General features: G+C 40.0%; 2 protein-coding genes across 7 annotated transcripts in view; both read left to right on the forward strand.

The window, feature by feature from the left end:
* The window catches only part of LOC119490679 (IQ motif and SEC7 domain-containing protein 1-like), a 150,946-nt gene extending 142,634 nt beyond the window's left edge, over nucleotides 1-8,312 (forward strand). For 4 of the 5 annotated variants that reach the window (XM_037774196.1, XM_037774195.1, XM_037774198.1 and 1 more), the window contains 4 exons: nucleotides 1,751-1,912; nucleotides 3,207-3,428; nucleotides 4,157-4,206; nucleotides 5,075-8,312. In XM_037774196.1, the coding sequence (XP_037630124.1) occupies nucleotides 1,751-1,912; nucleotides 3,207-3,428; nucleotides 4,157-4,206; nucleotides 5,075-6,523 (1,883 nt within the window). In that variant the 3' untranslated portion in view covers nucleotides 6,524-8,312. The remainder of the gene's footprint in view (nucleotides 1-1,750; nucleotides 1,913-3,206; nucleotides 3,429-4,156; nucleotides 4,207-5,074) is intronic. The other variant, XM_037774199.1, reaches the window with a different exon arrangement.
* Nucleotides 8,313-14,714: 6,402 nt separating this feature from the next.
* On the forward strand, nucleotides 14,715-23,737 carry LOC119490186 (ER membrane protein complex subunit 3-like). 2 transcript variants are annotated; one of them, XM_037773418.1, is made up of 9 exons: nucleotides 14,715-14,878; nucleotides 17,769-17,969; nucleotides 18,113-18,170; nucleotides 19,026-19,119; nucleotides 19,312-19,416; nucleotides 19,996-20,077; nucleotides 21,014-21,093; nucleotides 21,846-21,928; nucleotides 22,610-23,737. In XM_037773418.1, exons 2-9 carry the CDS (start codon nucleotides 17,815-17,817, stop codon nucleotides 22,736-22,738), a joined length of 786 nt encoding a protein of 261 aa, XP_037629346.1. In that variant the 5' UTR covers nucleotides 14,715-14,878; nucleotides 17,769-17,814; the 3' UTR covers nucleotides 22,739-23,737. The 2 variants fall into 2 exon arrangements, with proteins under 2 accessions (XP_037629346.1, XP_037629347.1); XM_037773419.1 differs by lacking the exon at nucleotides 14,715-14,878 and adding an exon at nucleotides 14,914-15,191.
* Nucleotides 23,738-23,920: the final 183 nt, after the last annotated feature.

A 23,920-nucleotide genomic window follows, 5' to 3' on the forward strand; every position in this document is an offset into this window, starting at 1 on the left:
GTCCATCCAGGTCTTTATATATATATATATAAATAAAAAGCTACTTAAGGGGAAACTGTCTGTTACAATAATTATACTCATTTCAGTTAATGGAATCAGTCACACAGATTCACGCGTCCTCTGCTGTTTCCTGTTGCATTGCATTATCTGTGGGATCCACGGTGTCGTCTCAGAGCTGACAGTGTGCTCAGTGTGTACCGAAGCTGCAGTGGTGGCTGGGTAGTCGTCGTTGTTGTTGTTTAGTTGTTGTTGTTGACAGTTCTGGTCCTCCAGTTGGAGCTAAATGGGACTTGGCAGGGAGTGCTGATGACTGTGACCAGGACAGATTGTCCCATATGATTCATCAGCACAATCTTACATCCACTGCTGCTGTGTGTGAGTGTGTGTGGGTGGGTGGGTGAGCACTGTGTGTGTATTGTCTGTGAGTGGGTGCACGTTAATGTATGTGTGTGTGTGTGTTTCTCCATCATCTTCATCCACTCACTGATCCAGGGTCAGAGTCAGAGTCCAACATGAACACACAATTTTCTGTTAAAATGAAAACAGTTTGACTCGTTATTTAACTGGAGATATTCTGTGTTTTTGTCTGAGCTCTTCTCAATGAATTAAAGAGCTGAGTTGGAAAAAGGGATGTCACGTATTTCCAGCACCAATCAGGAAGTAACGTTTGAATCAGGAAGTCTGATGACAGGCGTTGGGGTCGTTTGCTAACTGTCAATCAAATCGGATCAAACCAACACAGTCCTGATGAAGCAGATTAGCTGAGATGTGATCTGATACGATGTTATATTCTGTGTGATATTACTATATTATATTACAATATTTCACTTGTAATTTATTATATTATGTTAATATGTTATAGTAATATAAAATGTACATTATTACGTTACATTTCTATATTAATACAGACAAACTCTAAGTATCAATACTTAATCATATTATATATTATTCTGATATATACACACACACACACACACGCACACACACACCTAATATAAGGTGCAGGAAGAGGCAAAAACTCACAGGGCTTATTTGAATCCTCCACCTAAATAGTGTTAAAATTTCATAATGTTATAGAGAACACAAGATTTATATAAAGAAATAATATGACTACATAACAGTGATGACAAACAATTGGAACAAGATATATATAATAACAACAATAACAATAAATATATTAAAAAAACATTCAGCTCTAATTCAATCATTTGTTATTTATTAAATAAAACAAGCAAGAAGATAAATGTCTACAGTTTATGGAGCTCGCTACAACCTTTCTTTTTTTTTACACCACGCAACTAGACTACGGTAACATCCGCAGTTATGTTTAGGCAACAAAACTACTTAGTTAGGTTTAGGAAAAACAGGATGGCTGGGCTTAAAATAAGTACATAAACTAAGCAAAATACATACGGAAACAACGTAACAGAAGTACGGACACGTCACAGATGTCCCTGACGTAGCTTACGAAACAAAACGCTGGTGTCCTGGTTCAAGTACTGTGTTTATTGGACCCATCCACCTCCCCTCCCTCCCACCATCAGCAGTCAGATCAAAATCTGAAGTTTAACGTTCATGTTTTCATTCACTGAAATTTATTTTTTGATATAAAAAAATTCATGACCTGCCATCTCATCTACATAAACAAGCGAGTCATTTCAGCTCTGATGTTTAGCTCTTCATAGCGAGGTCAGAGGTAACAGTGTGTAACATATGATGTGTGTGTGTGTGTGCGTGGTGTCTCACCCAGACTACCCTCACGGTATCAGACTGACGTCGGCGAACCCCGGAGGAGAGAGAAAAGTGCTGATCGTCTTCACGGCGCCGAGCCAGCAGGACCGAGCTCGCTTCACCTCCGACCTCCGAGAGAGCATCGCAGAGGTCCAGGACATGGAGAAGTACCGCGTGGAGTGTGAGTCCTCCTACAGTACACACTATAGTGGTACTGATGTAGCAGTAGTAATGGCAGTAGCATAGTAGTGATATAGTGGTAGTAATATGGTGGTAGTGACATAGTGGTAGTGACATAGTAGTAGTAGTATAGTAGTAGTCATACTAATAACAGTAGTAGCAAAAGCAGAAGCAGCAAACGTAGTAGTTGTAGTAGTCATAGGAGAAGTAGTAGTAATAGTTATAGCAGAAGTAGTAGTAGTCGTCATAGTAGTTGTTGTTGTAGTAGTAGTAGTAGTACAAGGAGCAATAGGATAAGCAGCAGAAGTAATAGTAATATTAGTAGTAGTAGTAGCAGTGGTAGTAATAGCATTACAGTATTAGTAGCAGTAGGCCTAGTAGTAGCAATGGTAGTAGTATTATAATATTAGTTGCAGTAGGCCTTGTAGTAATCATAACACACTACTAGTAGTAGTAGTAGTAGTAGTAATCATAACACACTACTAGTAGTAGTAGTAGTAGTAGTAATCATAACACACTAGTAGTAGTAGTAGTAATCATAACACACTAGTAGTAGTAGTAGTAGTAGTAGTAGTAATCATAACACACTACTAGTAGTAGTAGTAATCATAACACACTACTAGTAGTAGTAGTAGTAGTAGTAATCATAACACACTACTAGTAGTAGTAGTAGTAGTAGTAATCATAACACACTACTAGTAGTAGTAGTAGTAGTAGTAATCATAACACACTAGTAGTAGTAGTAGTAGTACTAGTAGTAGTAGTAGTAGTAATCATAACACACTAGTAGGTAGTAGTAGTAAGTACTAGTAGTAGTAGTAGTAGTAGTAGTAGTAATCATAACACACTACTAGTAGTAGTAGTAGTAGTAGTAATCATAACACACTACTAGTAGTAGTAGTAGTAGTAGTAGTAAATCATAACACACTAGTAGTAGTAGTAGTAATCATAACACACTACTAGTAGTAGTAGTAGTAGTAGTAATCATAACACACTACTAGTAGTAGTAGTAGTAGTAGTAATCATAACACACTAGTAGTAGTAGTAGTAGTACTAGTAGTAGTAGTAGTAGTAATCATAACACACTAGTAGTAATAGTAGTTGTAGAAAATCAAGAGCAGTAGTAATAGTAGTACTTGTAGAAGTATTAGCAGTAGCACTACGTTGCTTTGGACAAAAGCAAGCAGTATCGTTAGTGGCACAAGCAGTAGTTGAAGTAGTACAGTAGTACTTATAGTAGTAGTAGTACTATCTGTTACTTGACTGAATGTCTTCTGTCTGTCCTCTGCCTCCAGCCGAGCTCGAGAAGCAGAAAGGTGTGATACGTCCAGGTGTGTTGACGGGGGGAGGACCAGGAGGCGGGGGGACGCCGGGGAGCGGGGCCAACGTCGGCGCGGTGAAAGGCGAGGTGGTGAACGGCACTCTGGGTAGGCCGTGCCTCGATGACACGTACGCCTCGGTGGACGGACTCAAACGCACGGCGCTGAGCTCCTCACTGAGAGACCTCTCAGAAACAGGTGAGGACGGGAAACACACTGGCCATTGTGTGACAGATGTAGCAGTACTAGTACACCTTCACAGCGTGTTTTTCTTCCGCTGTAAAACAACAGCGTTCAGGTTTTTCTGTGAGACGTGACTGAGATTCTGCAAAAGGGATGTTTTACTGTTTCTGGGTTTTCTTATTCTGACTCACTGACTCAGAGCAAACCTACATCTGTGGTCTTATGCAACTGATGAAACGGCGATGAAATCTAAAATGGTAAAATAATACAGTAAGATGGAAGTCTAACGTAGAGCTGTGATGCTCCGTCTCCACCTACTGGACAGCTACAACAAATACAACATGAAATATAACATGAAGAAACTGCACTTTCTGGACTACTGGTGTTTACAAGACACAAGAGGCAGCTGTTACTGACAAGATTAGTGATGCACTGATTTGATATACAGTATATCACTGAAACTGCTGAAAGAGATAATTCAACAATTGTTGTCTGTGTGATAAATACGGAGCTGCAGTCAGGATGTGGTTAGCCTGGCTTAGCATAAAGACTGGAAGCGAGGGGAAACAGCTAGCCGGGCTCTGTCCAGTGTTAAACACACATCTAAAGCTCACTGATTAACATGTTGTTTGTTTAATCTGCACACAAACACAAATGTAAGAACGTCAGTTTATGTTATTTTACGCGATTACGTGTTGGAACTATTTATTTTTTAACCCTGCTTCATTCTGATTGGCTAACAGGGAAGCGAGGTCGTAGGAACAGTGTTGGGTCATTGGACAGTACCATTGAAGTAAGTTTGTCGGGGGTGGGACTGAAAGCATGTCGTGTGTGACCTTCCAGCATGCCGCCGCCGCCGCCGCCGCAGCATATCACGCACACGTTTGACTGCATGTTTGTCTGATTCATAAGATGTTCTGTGACGTTTCATCTTTACGGCTGAGACGTGCCTCTACCAGGCGATGCGTATATCCACAGAGGTTTGTCTTTGGAGAACCATTATTCCAGCTTTGGATGTTCATAATTTGATAGTTTAATAGTAGATACACAGAGGGGATATGACCTTCAACAAAGGTCATACTGGTCACAACTGAACCGGGGATGTTGCACTTATTTGGTGTGTGTTGAAACCGATAGGCCACCAGGACGCCCCACATTTTTCTAAGTGCTACCATTTGTCTTTACTTCATTCATTCTTCTTCTCCTTTCCTGCATGTCTGTCCTGAAATCTACTTGTTTAACTCACTGACAACAAATCACATACACTGTTCAAAGCAAACATTAACTTTTAAGACTTTAATTCATCTTTCAAGCAGCCGTTGATTCCAGTTCAGTTCGTGTACAATGAAAATCAACTTGCAAAGACTTGAAACGTGGTGATCAGATGCATGCGGGGACTCGTCCTTGTTGATTTGACCCGCCCGCCCGAACCTGTGATATTTTCTAGTAAGCGCCCTCTATCGCGTACTGAAACGAACTGAAACCAGTGGCTGCCTGGATGAAACTAATCTAAGAGCTTTAACTAAAACCACTGGTATGTTAAATATCGTAAACTAATTAGTAGTCTGGTTCTGTATTTCATTCTCTTTCCTGCTTGTCTTTATTCTTCTCCTCCCTCTTGTACCAAACTCCTCTTCCTCTTCTTCTACTCCTCCTCTCAGGGTTCCATTATTAGCAGCCCTCGGCCTCACCAGCAGCGCCCCCTGCATGCTGGAGGTCTATCCTACAGCCCCATGATGGTCCCTTCGTCTCCAGCAGCCTACCGGCCGCACCGCCCTACTCAGAGCCCCGGTACAGGGGTGGGGGGTGGGCCGGGGCTCTGTCACAACCAGGGGGGGGGTCACCACCTCCCCCCTCGTGAGCGGGGGAGGGGTTGGGGGAGGAGGAGGGATGGCGGGTGGGCCAGGCCCGACTGGCGGCGGCCTGCTGGGGAATTTCTTCGGCAGCCGCAGAGGCAAGGTTCCTGGTCCCCTGACGATGACGTCACCAACTCCTCAGGGTCCTCCGAGTCCCCTGATGATATCATCACCCCCCCACTACCCCGCCCCCGCACCACCCATCGCCCACCCATCCTCCCCTTCCCCATGCCCCTCCCCATCGCCCAACCTCGGCCAATTGGACTCGGGAGGAGTTGGAGGGGTCGGAGGTACGGGAGGGGGGCCGTCCAAGCTCCAGGCGTTGCACGCTCAGTATTGCCACGGCAACAGTGGAGGAGGAGGAGTCAGTGTTACTGGGCACCAGCAGCAGCAGCAGACGCCGCCCCCACCCTACCATCACCATCACCGCTACCACATGCAGAGCGCCCCGCAGCACCACGCCCTTTCGCACAGGTTCTCTGCACCCCTCCGGCGGCAGGGCCCGTCCAGCTGCGTTCCCTCTCATACCCAACAGCATCAGAGGATGCAACACGGCGTCGGCCAACACCCACGCTACAATTTGGGCTTCATCACGCCCCCGCCGCTCTCCCCACACTCCCCCGTAACCCCTACTACCCCGCACGGACTCTACCACTCGCACCCCGCGGCAGTGAGGCCGGGTGGAGGGGGCAAGCTCCCGCTGACCATCTCGCACTCGCAGCCCCACCCCCACGCTCACACACACTCTCACAACCACGCCGTGCACACACACTCCCCGCTCAGCCCCTCCCCGTCCGCTTCCCCCTCCACCCACTTCATCTTCTCCCCACCGCCTCCACAGACGCCCTCGGCGCGCCTCGTCTCCCAGACGCCTACGCAGCCCTACGCGCCCCAATATCCGCCAATATCCTCCATCCCACCTCCCCCTCCGCACTCCCCGTTACCTCCCCCAAACACCCCGCTCTCCCTGCACCCGGGGGCGGGGGGAAGCCAAGGGGGGGGGCCCAAGTCGAAACCCGTAAGCCGGATCAGCACGGTCGTGTGAGGAGGAAGAAGCCGAGGACGGTGGTCCGCCACCCCGCAGTGAGCCACCGGGGGGCGGTAGTGAGAGGGAGCCGGAGGGGGAGGAGGAGAGGAGGAGGGCAAATGCAGGCGTACCAACATGGCCACCTAGTGAGGAAGAGAGCACTGAGAGCGGGGAAGAGGAAATTACTCAGCTTGTGTTATTTTCACATCCACTTCCCGTGCAGGTAGAGAGACTCTCACACATACTGAAAGACGTTTGTTGGGCAACTTGTACCCTGTAGGGGCTCCTGGAAAACCTGCCCATGGAGCAACCAACACCAAGAACGTAAATCACGGCGTTTTCAGTCACACGAGGCTGAAAGAAAAAGTCCCACACACCGGTAGTCCTACCGTCCTGGTGAAAGTCTCCTCCATCTTCCCTTTCGTAGTGCCCTTCAGAGGAGGCCCGGGACTCCAGAGGACGTGTTCGTGTCATATTGTGAGTACGAAGTTGTGAGTTGCTGTTGTGGACAAATGGTTCAGGGACCAGACGTGAAGGGAGCAGTGCCTGTGAATTTAACACAAGGGTTAGCGCTTGACGCTGACACTATGTACGGTATTGGTTGATGGGACAGTTCAGGTTTTTAGGAAGCCTGAGAACGCGACGAGTCCTTTTACAGTATTCCAAAAATCACACTAGTCTTGCACCACTTTGTTTTTTCGCACAAAAAGCACTTGTACCATTGTTTTGGTTGTTGACATATTACAAGCCATGAGGTGTTACTGAGAGGCAGAAGTGGTTAGGCATTAATATGGTGCAGTTTCTGTGTCTTAGACAGGCATGCATGACCTGTGCAATAGCTAATGAGTGTCAGTGTGTCTATGGTTAAAATCCTATATGCAGGGGGAGGGATTTGTCGTAATTTAGAGCCCCAATCCAGCATTTATTTGACCATAAAAAGTGCATTAGTGAAGGTTACTGAAGACTTTGCTTTCTACAATAAACTTTTTTTAAAAACTTTAAATAAGCCATCATAACAAAAACTACAGGTGTCTTTTTACCTTTGTGTTTTGCAAAAATAACTAAAAGCCTTTAGTGTTTGTGGATTACAGGGTTTCAGCAGGGGGCACTACATCGTTGTTTTGGATTGGGACTTTTAAATCGGGATGGTTGACGTTGCAATTTTCCCAATAATTTATTCTTTTAAAAGGGGGGATTTATTTGATAATTTGTACTAAACCAGTGAATTCTCCCCTGCAAGTGTCCCGGTATATTTGAAAGTATTAGCCTGAATTTGTCAGAAATTATAATATATATCAACTGTATTTCATGCTCCATATCGTATGTGACCCTTTATGTTGCCGAGGAAGGAGATTACGCTGAAAGGTGCCAAACAGGGTGCAGTCTGGGAAACAGAGTCCTTTTATTTCACTGGATTGTCTGCCTTCAATGAAGCTACAGTAACTAAATACAGTCAAGTTATTTCAGGTTACATTAAACTAGATCTTCTTATAATGTAACTCTCTGTACATTTCTCAACAGGTAGATTGCTGGAAATGTTAAATGAACTGGGTGGTAAATTAAAATTACAAAGGTTACATTCAGTTTAGAAAATCTAAATTGTGAATCATCCAAAGAGAAATTCTTTGACAGATTGTCATCATCTGAAGCCTGAAGCATTTGTAAAGTGTATGACATCCTCTATCCTCAGACCCTCGATTCAGATAACAAAAAAGTCCACAAAAAAATTAAAGGGAGAAACCTCAGAAAGAGCAATAGAGGGATCCCTTTTCCAGAAATGCAATATATGCAATAGAGACATAGATATTATTATTGGTGTCAGCTAGTGCACATGAACATAATTTACAGCTACCAAAAATAACCAAAATGTAAAGAAAACAAAACTCTGAAAACGTTTTCTATTGGGGCCACGGCTCTGAAATATCAGTAAGTTAGAATCTATGGCCCCGACCACGGCTCAGAAATATCAGTGAGTTAGAATCTATGGCCCCGACCATGGCTCTGAAATATCAGTAAGTTAGAATCTATGGCCCCGACCACGGCTCTGAAATATCAGTAAGTTAGAATCTATGGCCCCGACCACGTTTTCTGAAATATCAGTAAGTTAGAATCTATGGCCCCGACCATGGCTCTGAAACATCAGTAAGTTAGAATCTATGGCCCCGACCATGGCTCTCAAATATCAGTAAGTTAGAATCTATGGCCCCGACCACGGCTCTGAAATATCAGTAAGTTAGAATCTATGGCCCCGACCACGTTTCTGAAATATCAGTAAGTTAGAATCTATGGCCCCGACCATGGCTCTGAAACATCAGTAAGTTAGAATCTATGGCCCCGACCATGGCTCTCAAATATCAGTAAGTTAGAATCTATGGCCCCGACCACGTTTCTGAAATATCAGTAAGTTAGAATCTATGGCCCCGACCATGGCTCTGAAACATCAGTAAGTTAGAATCTATGGCCCCGACCATGGCTCTCAAATATCAGTAAGTTAGAATCTATGGCCCCGACCACGTTTCTGAAATATCAGTAAGTTAGAATCTATGGCCCCGACCATGGCTCTGAAATATCAGTAAGTTAGAATCTATGGCCCCGACCACGGCTCTGAAATATCAGTAAGTTAGAATCTATGGCCCCGACCACGGCTCTGATATATCAGTAAGTTAGAATCTATGGCCCCGACCACGGCTCTGAAATATCAGTAAGTTAGAATCTATGGCCCCGACCATGGCTCTGAAATATTAGTAAGTTAGAATCTATGGCCCCGACCATGGCTCTTAAATATCATCAGCCTAACTATGTATTGATAGATCCATGGTGCTGTCCGTGGTGCTGGAGTCGCAGCCTTCTGTCAGTTTAATGTTGGATCTTTAATATTGTCATAACTATATAGCTTGGGGGGGGAGAGAAGAGTCGTTCATGGGACGGTTTGCTAGTCGCTTCAGATATTATCAGATATTAACTTCAGATGAAGTTAAATCATTATCAGGACACTGAGCTCATAAACTAAACATGAACACTAGTTTTTGTCTCAAGATCAGAAGATAAGTTGTAATGTTGACAAACGCTCTAAGACATTTAGCACTAACTACACTACTTTCGTCTTCCCTACATTTAAAGCATTTGGAAACACAAAAAAATTTATACATGTATGTTCACAAAAGCATGTCGGGCCTTATTTCACCAGCCACAGACAGACATGTTTGGCTAATTAGAAATAATAATTAATTTCCCACCCAGTCCAAACTGTGTTATTTTTTTCTGGAAAGGATGTGAACTCTTCAAAACATTTCTGGTGACCTTTAGGTGAAAGTTTAATTCCACATTCACTGCTCATGTTGTAAAATGGAGAATAAGGTGCCTTCAGACGGAGGGATGGTATGAAATGATCATAAGAAATAATGTTCAAGTGAGACCACCTTGGAATATAAAGACAATGCAGCATCTAAACCACTAATATATTGATTGATTGTATTCATTCAGAATAAGAAACTTCAAGCCATTAACTGCATTTTTAAAAAATCTGCCTCAAGGACTGAGGCCTTCGTCTCCCTCGTCATCCAACAAAGGAACCTGAAAACTGGACCTCATTTCATCTTGAAGGACTTGCTAACATCTCACAGGACTGGAGTGCAGAATATGTTTCACCGTCACGCAGCACTAAGTGAAATATTCTTGAACAAACTCATTTTTACACATTATTTTTGCACTTTGTGTTACCACGCCAGTATTAAAAGTGTATTTTCTCGCTCTCTCCATTTGATCGAGATCGCCGGATGTCAGGGCAGGAAGCCCGTGATGGCTGATAGAAAGTTCTTCGACCTTTTGAACTATTTTACCAGCCATTTGTACTTTTTGACTAGAAATAAACCTCTCAGTGCTTGTTGCTTTCCTGTCAAAGTGGCAGGTTTTGTCAGCCTCATATGAATATTTACCAGCGTTTCACTGGTGGATGATGGGAAATTCCTCTGATGTTCTGAATGCAAACCTTAATGACATGATTTTTAGTTTCCCTGTGATTACGTGAATGCGCCTACTGTAGATATTAACTGTACAGTGTGTTCTATTTTCAATGGGGCCAACAGCATCGATCTGTAACTGAGGTTGCTTGAATTAACAAAATGTATGCTCTAAAAACCAAACGTTCATCAGGGTTCTTCAGCCTATTCGAGCAACTTTGGGTTCCTCACTAGATAAACTAAACAATAAAAATCCCTTAAATGTTTTTGTAGAAGCCTTTTGTTTTTGAGGTTTGTGGAAACACCGTCATGGATTATAATCAATTGACGGAGTTCCTCAGGGAACCGTCTTGGGTCCCCTATCGTTTCCAATCTGAAGAACCCCTTTGACTTTTTAGAGTGTGCTACTGATATTATTATCAATATTGTTGTGTGACAAGCTTCTACTAACATAATGTACTCCTTGGGCTGTTTTGTATTTTTAGCATTTTTAATTTTGTTATGTGCTTACGAGTGTGAGATGATTTCTTTTTTTCTTTTCTGATTTGGGCATCTTATGGAAGTACTAAAACCTTTTTAATTTTTAATATGTTTACAACAAAACAACAAAGAATTTTCTGTGACTAACATACAACTAATATGTTCTAATATTTTTCATACAGACTGTGATAATTACTTTCACTCACCCCCGCAGACTTTTGCAAACACACACACACCTCTGAATCATCACGAAGCCTCAGCGAAGCCTCTCACCAACCTTTTAATGGAAACAAGCAACACTTCTGCTACCAAACAACCTTTTAAAACCATACAGATAAACAATACATGCCGAGCTGCTAGGAACTGTGGACTGTTGGGTCCCCATCATGTATCTGCAATCACCTACAGAAACACTTAAAGTAACACCATGTCTAATAATCCACGATAAAACAATGAACTAAACACACTTGAAATAACAACACAAAGTTGTCGAGGAGCACTGGATCAAACCTACCTCGTACGGGATTACACAACATTTCACCCTGCTCCGCTGCGTGCCCGAGCTGAATCAAGCACATCCTCACTAAAGTTCCCATTTTAAAGTACCGTACCCATGCTTTTGCATGTTGTTGCCTATCAACTGCAAATTGAATGTTGTACTTTACATTACTGTCAACCCTTTTCCAAATCATCCCTTCAGTTTTTAAATTTGTTTCCTTCCTTTGGGCAGCGTTTGGTTTCAGTGTCAATCTCTAGATAGATAATCCATCACTGTCAACATTTATTAGGAGACCAAGCACCAACGGTGTTGGAACTATATTGCTCTCTTGCTGTTTTTTTGGCTGGACCGTAGAGGGTCAGCCCTACAAACGCAAAAGTCTGTCACTCAGTGATGAAGTTACACGATTGGTCGGCCGACTGTCGGAGTTTCCTCATTGGCCGTTGCTCTTTCAAAATGAAAAGGCAGGAACAGTCCTTTATGCAAATGAGCCCGTCCAGTGCGACGCGTCTGGCTCACGAAACTTGGACCAAGCTGTAAAACTAGGCAATCTAGTTCTAAAATGAAACAACATCCAGCGGTGGTATAGCCCATTTCTCGCCAATGTTTTCAGAAGTAGATTTCGGTGGATTGTTTAGACGGAATAACGGAAAGTTTACTAGCAGGCCGCCCGTTTCCCGTTTGAAACGGCGAGCAGACAACCAGCAACAACAAAGCTCATCAATGCAATACTTGCTGCAACCATCCATCCAATCTCAAATGAAATGGTTAAAGGCAAATTATCTGTGATGGATTAGCTTTGTGCTGCAGGATGCAAGTCTCTGCAAGGATTTTCATTGAGATAAACTAAAATCAGGCTGCCCGGAAGGTCGGAAATCAATCTAAAATGTACTGCATGGTTTGCAGAAGTAATGAACAGTATTTGCATTTAAGAACATACAAAAACACAGGTATGGTCCTTTAAATGCTCAATTTAAATACTTTTTTTTTTCTGCCCGGGCCTGCTCTCCACTATCGGTTTGCATGTAGTATTTATTACAGTATCTGCACTGAATGAAATTGTATTATAAACATGAATGTACATAACCATCATTATATGAAAAATAACAATGCGAGTACTCACTTTGCTCCGCAGAGGGCAGTTTGTGTGTGGCTGCGTTTACACCGGAATGGAAGATCTGCTTTTTAACGCCAATAGAAACAGATCTGGTCTGACTGCTGCAGGCAAAACAGGGAATATTTAAAAAAATAAAAAAGCACATCAGATCTGGTTTAAATAAAGTTAAAATGTTGGATTCTTCTGTTCCTGTGTAAAGGCAGTCTGTGTTGTGTGTATCAATACAAGGGCGATGGACCTGGGTCTAAGTTGTACGTAACAACACATTGGACCGCTTTGTGGAGAAAACATATTTCTTGTTTATAATGTAGAGCAAAGAGAGACTGGAATAGTCCTTGTAAAATTGTATGAGTACAGTGTCAAATATGTGTCAACAGAGACAACATTATTTTAAAAATTATGTATGGAAAATTTTAGCTGTGTATATAAATATATATTACTTGTACTTTGTTTTTGAAATTGCAGAGATATGGAAAAAAAGTGGAAATATTTATTGCTCTAAAGATATAAAAAATCTGTTCATGTTGATGAAAAGACGTGTCCTGTTTTGTTTGGCTGATTGTACACGCACACACACACACACGCACACACCCTTCAGGAAATACAATTAGTTGCTTTCTTTCTGAGAGTGAGATGTTCGATAGATATCAATCTCATATCTGTGAGTTGAGAACAGCGTTAGAGGCAAGGTACTTGTACTTTACTTCAGTATTTCCATTTGATGCAACTTTATACTTTTTACTCCACTACATGTATCTGACAGCTTTAGTTCCTTCCTGTCCAGGTAAAACCAGGTATTGATGAGTTGAATGTTGAATGTTTGTGATAAACTGAAGGATGAAGTGAAAATCCTCCTTCTGAAGCTAAATAAACTCATTCTATCATTATTAATTATTAACCAGCTTCCTTATTGAGCCATACATATACTCTAATTCAATTTTCCTAAATTTGTCTAACTATAATTATTATACTTCCTCCGCAACTGATATGATATAAAATGTTTTTATTCTAGCCTTATTTATTTTTTTAAACGTCTTGTTTTTATATTTTTTTATGACAATAAAGCAATTGGGCTGTATTTATTTACGTACATAGTTTTACAAAAAAATATATATATATTTTTAATTTATTTTTCGCTATCAGGTGATCAGTACTTCCGCTCGATGAGACAATTATATCAAGACTTAGATTTGGACACACTGGACTAAACAGCACACTATTTAAAATAGGTAAACATGACACAGGTAAATGTAATTATTGTGGACAAGAGGAAACGGTGGAGCATGTCATATTGCATTGTGAGAGATATGAGGAAGAAAGAAGGCATTTGAGTCAAGGCCTCAAAGAGATTAAAGTACACTTTGATTTAATAGATATTCTACAAAAGAACTCACTAAATGAGTGTTATAGAACATTATTTCAGTATCTTAGACAAATTAATATGATTGGAAAAATATGAGGTTGTTTCTTTTCTTTTCTTTTTCTTTTTCTTTTTCTTTGAGTTACTACAGTAACTAAATACAGTCAAGTTATTTCAGGTGACATTAAACTAGATCTTCTTATAATGTAACTCTCGGTACATTTCTCAACAGGTAGATCGCTGGAAATTTTAAATGAACTGGGTGGGGAATTAAAATTACCAAGGTTATATTCAGTTTAGAAAATCTAAATTCAGCATCATCCAAAGAAAAATGATTTGACAGATTGTCATCGTCTGAAGCCTGAAGCATTTGTAAAGCGTATGACATCCTCTATCCTCAGACCCTCGATTCAGATAACGAAAAAGTCCACAAAAAAATTAAAGGGAGAAACCCCAGAAAGAGCAATAGAAGAGGGATCCCTTTTCCAGAAATGCAATATATGCAATAGAGACATAGATATTATTATTGGTGTATTAGTGCACGTGAACATAATTTACAGCTACCAAAAATAACCAAAATGTAAAGAAAAACAAAACTCTGAAAATGTTTTCTATTGGGGCCACGGCTCTGAAATATCATTAAGTTAGAATCTATGGCCCAACCATGGCTCTGAAATATCAGTAAATTAGAATCTATGGCCCGACCACGGCTCTGAAATATCAGTAAGTTAGAGTCTATGGCCCCGACCACGGCTCTGAAACATGAACATAACTTACAGCTACCAAAAATAACCAAAATGTAAAAAAAAAAAAAAAAACTCTGAAAGAAATATGAGGTTGTTTGTTTTGTTTTGTTTTATTTTTATTTTTATTTATTTTTATTTTTATTTTTATTTTATTTTTATTTTTATTTTTATTTTTACTTTTATTTTTATTTATCTTTCATTTTTTGGGGGATATAGTAATTATAGTAATTATTAGCCAGAATGATCCACACTCCAGACCAGTTGGTGGCGGTAATGCATCAAATCCTGTTTGCCAACCGCCAATAAACCTTACAGAAGAAGATGAAGCACTTCCGCTCGAACCGGAAGTGCTTCGTCGTGCTGTAAACTCACCTGCTGCTGCTGCGCGTGTTTCTGTTGCTTCACAAAGTGTATAAATGTGGTGAGTCACGCTTTCATACATATCATTACGAATATTCGCTGAGTTCCTCGGTGTATAATGAAACAAACTGGACTGTTATTGGGATAAACGGTTTTGTAGAAACAGTAATTTAAAGGGTGAACGAGTAACTCGGTTAGCTTTAGCTCAGTTAGCCGGCTAGCTTTTCTAGCTAACTCCCCATTCGGTTAAACAGCGGCTAATGCTAACAGCTAACGCTAACGGCTAACGCTAACGGCTAACGCTAACGGCTAGCTCCATTCAGAGTGGTCGGGTGTCAGTTAGCTGCTCTTCAGGCCTCTGCTGCCTTTAACAGGTCTGTTACTGTGTTAATGTGTTAATGTGTTAATGTGTTAATGTGTTACTGTGTTACTGTGTTAATGTGTTACTGTGTTAATGTGTTACTGTGTTAATGTGTTACTGTGTTAATGTGTTACTGTGTTACTGTGTTAATGTGTTAATGTGTTACTGTGTTAATGTGTTACTGTGTTAATGTGTTACTGTGTTACTGTGTTAATGTGTTAATGTGTTACTGTGTTAATGTGTTACTCTGTTAATGTGTTACTGTGTTAATGTGTTAATGTGTTACTGTGTTACTGTGTTAATGTGTTACTGTGTTAATGTGTTACTGTGTTAATGTGTTACTCTGTTAATGTGTTACTGTGTTACTGTGTTAATGTGTTACTGTGTTAATGTGTTAATGTGTTAATGTGTTACTCTGTTAATGTGTTACTGTGTTACTCTGTTACTGTGTTAATGTGTTACTGTGTTACTGTGTTAATGTGTTAATGTGTTACTGTGTTAATGTGTTAATGTGTTAATGTGTTACTCTGTTAATGTGTTACTGTGTTACTCTGTTACTGTGTTAATGTGTTACTGTGTTACTGTGTTAATGTGTTACTGTGTTAATGTGTTACTGTGTTACTGTGTTACTCTGTTAATGTGTTACTGTGTTACTCTGTTACTCTGTTAATGTGTTAATGTGTTACTGTGTTAATGTGTTACTGTGTTACTCTGTTACTCTGTTACTGTGTTAATGTGTTACTGTGTTACTGTGTTACTCTGTTACTGTGTTAATGTGTTACTGTGTTACTGTGTTAATGTGTTACTGTGTTACTCTGTTAATGTGTTACTCTGTTAATGTGTTAATGTGTTACTGTGTTAATGTGTTACTGTGTTACTCTGTTAATGTGTTACTCTGTTAATGTGTTACTCTGTTAATGTGTTAATGTGTTAATGTGTTACTGTGTTAATGTGTTACTGTGTTAATGTGTTACTGTGTTACTCTGTTAATGTGTTACTGTGTTAATGTGTTAATGTGTTACTGTGTTACTCTGTTAATGTGTTACTGTGTTAATGTGTTACTGTGTTACTGTGTTAATGTGTTAATGTGTTAATGTGTTACTGTGTTAATGTGTTAATGTGTTAATGTGTTACTGTGTTACTGTGTTACTCTGTTACTCTGTTAATGTGTTACTGTGTTAATGTGTTACTGTGTTACTGTGTTAATGTGTTACTGTGTTACTGTGTTACTGTGTTACTGTGTTAATGTGTTAATGTGTTACTCTGTTACTGTGTTAATGTGTTACTGTGTTACTGTGTTACTGTGTTACTGTGTTACTCTGTTAATGTGTTAATGTGTTAATGTGTTACTGTGTTAATGTGTTACTGTGTTACTCTGTTAATGTGTTACTCTGTTAATGTGTTCATGTGTTCATGTGTTCATGTGTTCATGTGTTCATGGGCCAAAGCTAAACATTATTATTAATATTTAATGTCGTGTACATCTTAACTGTAACTTGTCTTGTCTTTAAGGTGAGGTGCGTTTATTACCTGTGGTGGAACAAGTACTCAGATCCTTTACTGAAGTAGAAAAGAGAAATCCAACAGTTTAAAACACGTTAAATATTAATAATATTATAGATATTTTAATATTTAAGGGACAACAATATATACAGATTGCAATTACTTTGATGGATCATCTTTTGACACAGCATCTAGACCACCATGTGAAACCACATTGATTCAGATCATTATAATGATTACGACTCTTTAAGGCAGAGTGTTCTCATGTTCAGTTAGAAGGAAGATAAGATCCTTCAGATCAGAGCCTTTTAGGGGCCTTAAATCGAAAAGGTGAATATGTATATGATAGGATACAGTGGTGGAATTATTTTCATTATATATACACCTACCTAATGTATGTATCTAAAAATGTATGTATGTAAATATTATTGATATTTAACGTCGTGTATGTCTTAACTGTAACCTTTCTTTCTTTAAGGTAAGGTTCTTTAAGGTACAACTACTCAGATCCTTTACTGAAGTAGAAAGAGAAATACAACAGTTTAAAAAAATGTACTCCATTATAAGTAACGTTACTGTAGGGCTGCAAATTTACCATTATTATTGTTTAAACTGTTGCCTATTTTCTTGATTAATTGCTCTCTAAAACATCAGAAAATCAAATCAAAATAGTTGTCGATTGATTTTTCAGTCTAATCATTTAGTTGTTTTTTTCAGCTCCAATTACAAGTAAAAGTCCTGCATTTAAAATGTAAGTAAGTACAAAAGTATATGTAATAGAAAGAACAAGTACCTTGAAGTACATTACTTGAGTAAATGTACTTTGTTATATTCCACCACTGTATCCTATCATATAAATATTCACCTTTTTGATTTAAGGCCCCTAAAAGGCTCTAATCTGAAGGATCTTATCTTCCTTCTAACTGAACATGTGAACACTCTGCCTTAAAGAGTTGTAATCATTATAATAATTTGAGTCAATGGGGTTTCACATGGTGGTCTAAATGCTGTGTCAAAAGAATCTGTATATCTGAAATCTGTATATATTTTTGGCCCTTAAATATGAAAAGTTCTTTTCCTCTTTCAGAGCGTCTTCCCGTCTGTGTCTCGGTTGGCTGGTTGAACAGAGAGCGATGGCCGGCCCAGAGCTCCTGCTGGACTCCAGCATTCGGATGTGGGTGGTCCTGCCCATCGTCTTCATCACCTTCTTCGTCGGGATCATCCGTCACTACGTCACCCAGCTCCTCCACAGCGACAAGAAGGTCGACCTGGAGCAGGTTTCTGACAGGTGAGACTCAGTTTAGTCTGCTGGGCCCGCGTTTGACCTGCAACATATTATGTTTTTAATGTTTGTAGTGACACTGCAGAATGTGCTCACTGTTTTGGACTGCACTGTCACTAATCAGAGATTATGTTGGTGTTTCTGTTCAGCCAGGTGCTCCTGCGCAGCCGCATCCTCAGAGAGAATGGAAAGTACATTCCTCGACAGGTAAGTCAACTGGGAATTGAATCAAAGTAGGGCTATCAAACGATTACAATATCTATTCGCGGTTAATCACACAGTTTTTATTTGTTCAAAATGTACGTTAAAGGGAGATTTGTCAAGTATTTAATACTTTTATCAACATGGGTGTGGACAAATATGCTGCTTTATGCAAATGTATGTTTATATTTATTACTGGAAATCAATTAACAACACAATACAATGACAAATAGTCCAGAAACCCTCACAGGTACTGCATTTAGCATAAAGAATATGCTCAAATCATAAAATGGGAAACTCAAGCCCAACAGGCATCAACCTCTGTGTCGGAGCCTTTGTTGTATTTTGGGGCAGTGCTCATGTTGGTCTTAACACAGTCTTTACTACCTGTAACTGTAATCATATTGTGGTATTTTTATGTGTTGTGAATAGTGATAAACACTTTGTTCTGTTTAAATTAACTCCACAAAGCAAACACTAAGATTTCTCTCAGTAAGATATATGAAACGTTTACACTTAAAACTGACAGCTTCATTTTGACCTCATTATCCTGCAGCCAGGATAGACTTGTGATTTTAAATAACTAAACAATTATTTTGATCTATGTTTCCTTTTTTAAGGGTTACATTTATTATTTTCCCAATTATTATTTTTTTGAATATTTTGTGTCTTCATTGTGTTGTAATTAAAAGGAAATAAAACTATGATTACTGGTAGTTTAGAGAATGTAAAATAAAAAGTTATTTGGGTGTAAATCTGTATTGTAGACATTTAAATCCTACAAGACTTACAGTGGATGTGTCTTTGTTTAAAGTGAAAAGCTTTGAGATGTTTTGTGTAAACATGTTTTCACTTTTTCAGTCTTTCGCCATGAGGAAACATTACTTCAATGACGCAGAGACCGGCTTCTTCAAGACGGTCAAGAGGAAGGTCGTCCCCAAGAACCCCATGACAGGTGTGTGTTTATCTTGATATAGTTTGCTCTTGGTTTGTAAAATGTGCCACTCTGCTGACAGTAGATGTAGATACCCTGGTTATGTTGAACTCGCTTCATAGTACAGGCTTCTGATCTCACAGATTTTTATTCTCCCTTCATGTGGTGCAGTACAAACATTAAACTGTCTGTGTGTTTGTGTGCTTGTTGCAGACAGCAGCATGTTGACAGACATGATGAAGGGAAACCTCACCAACGTCCTGCCCATGATTGTGATTGGTGGATGGATCAACTGGGCTTTCTCTGGATTCGTCATAAGTGAGTTCTTTTGTTCTCAGACATTAATACCATCACACACTGTTTAGTTGTTCACTATTAGAAATAAACTACAATTTTGAGTAACATGTTTGATGCTAATCTCTCCAAATATGTCACGAAAAAGGCTTCGTCCTCTGTAGAAAATCTGAATCAGTGGAGCAGCTGTTTTGAAAATGGTTCACTTGTAAAGCATTTGATACAGTCAAAATTAGCGACATCTGCTGGCCAAATCCTAGAATACACGTAGTCTTTCATTGTTGTTAGGTTGTATTATCAAAACTTTCAAACAGAGTCTATAGCTCTGTTTTTAAACACTGTGGCAGATTGAAAAGCACATCCACTGTTTTAAACCAGTGCGACCAGGGTTGGACATTAGCACCGGCCACCAGCCAAATGCTGGTAAAATATGCAAATGGTTGCTAGATTTGGAGGTGCAGTAGAAGTCTAGTTATCTCTCAGAACACTTGATTTACAATATGCTTAACGGTTATTATGGCAGTTTTGCCCAATGATGCCAAACCTATTCTGCCTACTGAAGCTTATATGATTGTTTATGATGTCTTTGTTGTCGTCATGCAGCCAAGGTGCCGTTCCCTCTGACTCTGAGGTTCAAGCCGATGTTACAGAGAGGGATCGACCTGCTGTCGCTGGACGCCTCCTGGTAAAAAGACATCACCTCACCACACCAAACATTTACCAACAGTATCATGCAATCGTGTTAGTTTAGACAAAAATGAATAATTTGCTCAAAATAATGACTCTCCATATATAACAGGGCAGTGTCAATCCACAGAGTTCTATTTATAATGTGAAATATTGAAACAACCTCAACAAAAAAACAAAAACTGAAGTGACTGTTTTGTCATTGATTGGGTGTATATCCTTAATGGAGACCCAAAATAATAATATTGTGTAATATATATATAATATAATATTGCTTTAGTGTGAATGAGAGGGCAGCCAGTCACATAACTGACTCCATTTATCTTGATTAAAGACTTTGTGATAAAAGTGTCACTATGCCACTGAAATTAAGAAAAACTGGTGTTGTGAAGTTAAATTTAGTTAAAGCCCCCCCCCTCCAGCCAGTTTTACTTTAGATTTAATAGTCAGATGTAATTCATTACCATGGCAGCCAGATTGCATCGTTTTTCAACCCAGTTTAGATGAATTTACTGTTAATCAGACCATAAGTGAGACAAGAATCAGCGGACAGATAAACAGATTTATCAGTTTGCTGTTCAGACTCAAACGATCATGAGTGAACCTGCAGCTTGGAGGATGACCTTTGACCTGCAGCTTCTACTATAATCAGATGTCATATTCCCATTTTATCAACAACCTTTTTTTAACCTTAAATTAAGTTATTTGTCAAAAACACTAAAACAGTGTTGCTAATCAACTTAGTCAGGAAATAACTCCAATAAATATAAAATATCATAGAAAAGCCAAAATACACTGGAAGGGGGCTTTAAATAGCAGTAAAAACTGATCACTTCATAACAAAGGGCTGAGTTTTCACACTTTCATGATTGTGTATATTTTGTCTGTGTTTATTTCATAATGTCCTGTTTATTTGATATTGGACAACATGCAGGGTGAGTTCGGCGTCCTGGTACTTCCTGAATGTGTTTGGACTGAGGAGCATGTACAGCCTCATACTGGGACAGGACAATGGTGAGTCTCTTCTCACTTTGTATCCCACTGATGGGTGAACCCAGTATGCAGAAATATTCCACCACACCATTTTAGAATAGGCGAAAAATAGCACATTTATGCTGCATTCAAAAAACTACATGTGATTATCATAAAGTGGGCATGTCTGTAAAGGGGAGACTCGTGGGTACCCATAGAACCCATTTTCATTCACATATCTTGAGGTCAGAGGTCAAGGGACCCCTTTGAAAATGGCCATGACAGTTTTTTCCTCGCCAAAATTTTGCGCAAGTTTGGAGCGTTATTTAACCTCCTTCCCGACGAGCTAGTATGACATGGTTGGTACCAAAGGATTGTTAAGGTTTTTTAGTTTCATATGATATATGTCATTTAATCTGATGAATCACTTAATTGAATAAAGTAATAAATTGAGGATTTTGTTCAAGATTTTTTTTTAGGGTGATGAAATATGATGAAAGACATTTAAAGCTTCATTCAAAAACCTCAATAGAAGCTTTGAATGTAAAAATATGACATTCAGTCCAGCCTTACAGAGAAGTGAGTTAACTGAGCTCGTCTCCCATTTGTTAGACATATTTTTTTGTAAAACTATGAACATAAATAATAAGATTTTTGTGAACTTGTAAATACAAAGTGTGCCCGTTGAAACGCAGCTGGTATTCAAACTGTTTTATGTTTTAACTAAAGACAGTTCAGACATGACAGTTGGTTTGTTTGATTTCATTGATGTTGACGTTGTTGTTACCTCGTAGCTGCTGACCAGTCACGGATCATGCAGGACCAGATGACGGGTGCTGCCATGGCGATGCCTCCCGACCCCAACAAGGCTTTCAAGGTGAGACGTTAACAAAGTCAAAAAATATAATGAATGGTTTGATTTTTTTTTTTTATTACTTTGATCACAGATTACATTTGAGTGTTTTTTGTGTTGTGGCCAAGGACAGCTGTATACATACTAGGGCTGTCACGATTTCGATTCTACATCAGAAATAGATCGAAATTAACTTCTGATTTCAAAATCAAAAGCAGGATCAATGTTCTTTTTTTTCTTACTGCATTTTACACTGCATGAATTAGCCTAGTGGCTAGCGGACTTTAGTAAGTTAGTTATTAATTTAGCTTCGCTCAATGCTCATTTTTACTGAATAGAGCATGTAAATCATAATGTAGCTCAATGGAGCCCCGTTAATGTGCTGCTCACCGGCAGCTAACAGCTAACGTTGACTAGCTCCTTCTGCCGATTTCAACACAGAATTGTTGTTCACAATGTAGCATTATCAGGGATCAGCGGCGACTGGAAAGCATTAATGCCGATCTCCCGATCACATTTTTAACTGAATATCAGCTTATAACGATCGGCACCCCTCATAAAAATCACATGTATTTTTCACTTTTCCCGATTGGACAACGGCTTGAGGCATTCCACTTGCGCCCTGAATGTTGAGCCCTGGATGCACCGACTGTATTAAATACTGGGACTCACATCTCCCTTTGTTTGTGTGTTTGTTTGTGTCAGAGTGAGTGGGAGGCGCTGGAGATCGTGGAACACAAGTGGGCATTGGAGAACGTGGAGGACGAGCTGATGTCCAGAGACCTTAATTTTGGAACGTCCTTCAGCCAGGACATCAAGTCCACCATGTTCTAGAGACGACGTGGACCCGGGGGCTCTGGAACGTCTGTGAAAGGTTCTAGAACTCTGTCTTCACAATAGAATCTGTTCTGAACATTCTAGAACACCGTGATAATTCTAAAGGTCCTGGAACACAGTTTACACAAATCCTAGAAGTAGATAAATTCAGCTGATCACTGTATTCGCTACCTCAGGCACTTTATTCACTTTCTGCCTTTTTATGAGCCTCCAAATTCTAAGTGTGTAAAAGTTCTGCACTCCGTGATGCCTTCAGATGTTAGACGTGTAGATTAATAATTTAATGATGATTCAGTGTCTTGAGATTTCAGCTAATTGCTCACTTATGATTGTCAATAGTAATTTAGAACATGGCCCATGTTTATATTAAACATTCTGATAATTTAAAGAAAGTAACTAGGTTTTAAATAAGCCAGCGCACTAGCTTTTTCCAGAGTTTTCCAACCAATCTCGTCTTTGTTTGCAAATGAAGTTGTTGGCGCAGTTGCACGGTTGGTATACCGTATATTATTTAAAAAAAACTTGCACCTTGAGTTAACTTTTTTTTGTCAAATGTCAAGAATGAATTTTCATTCAAATATTTGCTGTTTTTGTGTATTCAGTGTTCCAGGATACAGATTCTCTAGTTGTTCTAAAGGTTCTAGAACACGTGTTCTAACCCGGCCTTTTAAATCCTCCTCGCTCTGAAGCGCGGAGCAGACGAGTTATAGAACGGTTCCCAAATGTTCCAGAACACCGGGTTTGTTTCAGCAAACCAGCAGATTCTGCACCAGGTCGTAACAGACGAATCCTCTCAGGAAGATGTTTCTCTTGGGGCGCGACGCAGAAATCGGAAGCGGCGTTTAAAGACGACTGGGACGTTTTAAATGACGGCAGGCGTTCATGTTTTCACCCTGCAGGACGGACACTTTGCATGTACTTTTCTACACTGTGGTCATCCAGCTGAGCGACTTGAAGTGAGTGCAACGGTTTAATAAAAGGTGCCATCACAACTAATTGGATTTCTCTCGTCTAATTGTACACCCAGGTCTACCATCTCTTCATAAGCAACTGCTTTTTCCATGAAACCCGGTAAGCAGACGAATGTTTGTTTTAGTGGTGTTGGGAAGTAGTATTTTTACCTGCACAACCGTGTTGCATGTATGCACAAGGTGGACGGAAGTAGACTTTAAAGGACCA

Source organism: Sebastes umbrosus, chromosome 6 (assembly GCF_015220745.1).
Source record: "Sebastes umbrosus isolate fSebUmb1 chromosome 6, fSebUmb1.pri, whole genome shotgun sequence".
NCBI classification, from domain to species: domain Eukaryota; kingdom Metazoa; phylum Chordata; class Actinopteri; order Perciformes; family Sebastidae; genus Sebastes; species Sebastes umbrosus.

Bases quoted from the DNA above. Each gene is read 5' to 3' on its own strand.
- LOC119490186 (XM_037773418.1), top strand. From the start codon at position 17,815: ATGGCCGGCCCAGAGCTCCTGCTGGACTCCAGCATTCGGATGTGGGTG. The intron at 19,417-19,995 runs GTGAGTTCTTTT...GTCGTCATGCAG, and splicing joins TTTCTCTGGATTCGTCATAA to CCAAGGTGCCGTTCCCTCTG. The intron at 21,929-22,609 runs GTGAGACGTTAA...TGTTTGTGTCAG, and splicing joins ACCCCAACAAGGCTTTCAAG to AGTGAGTGGGAGGCGCTGGA.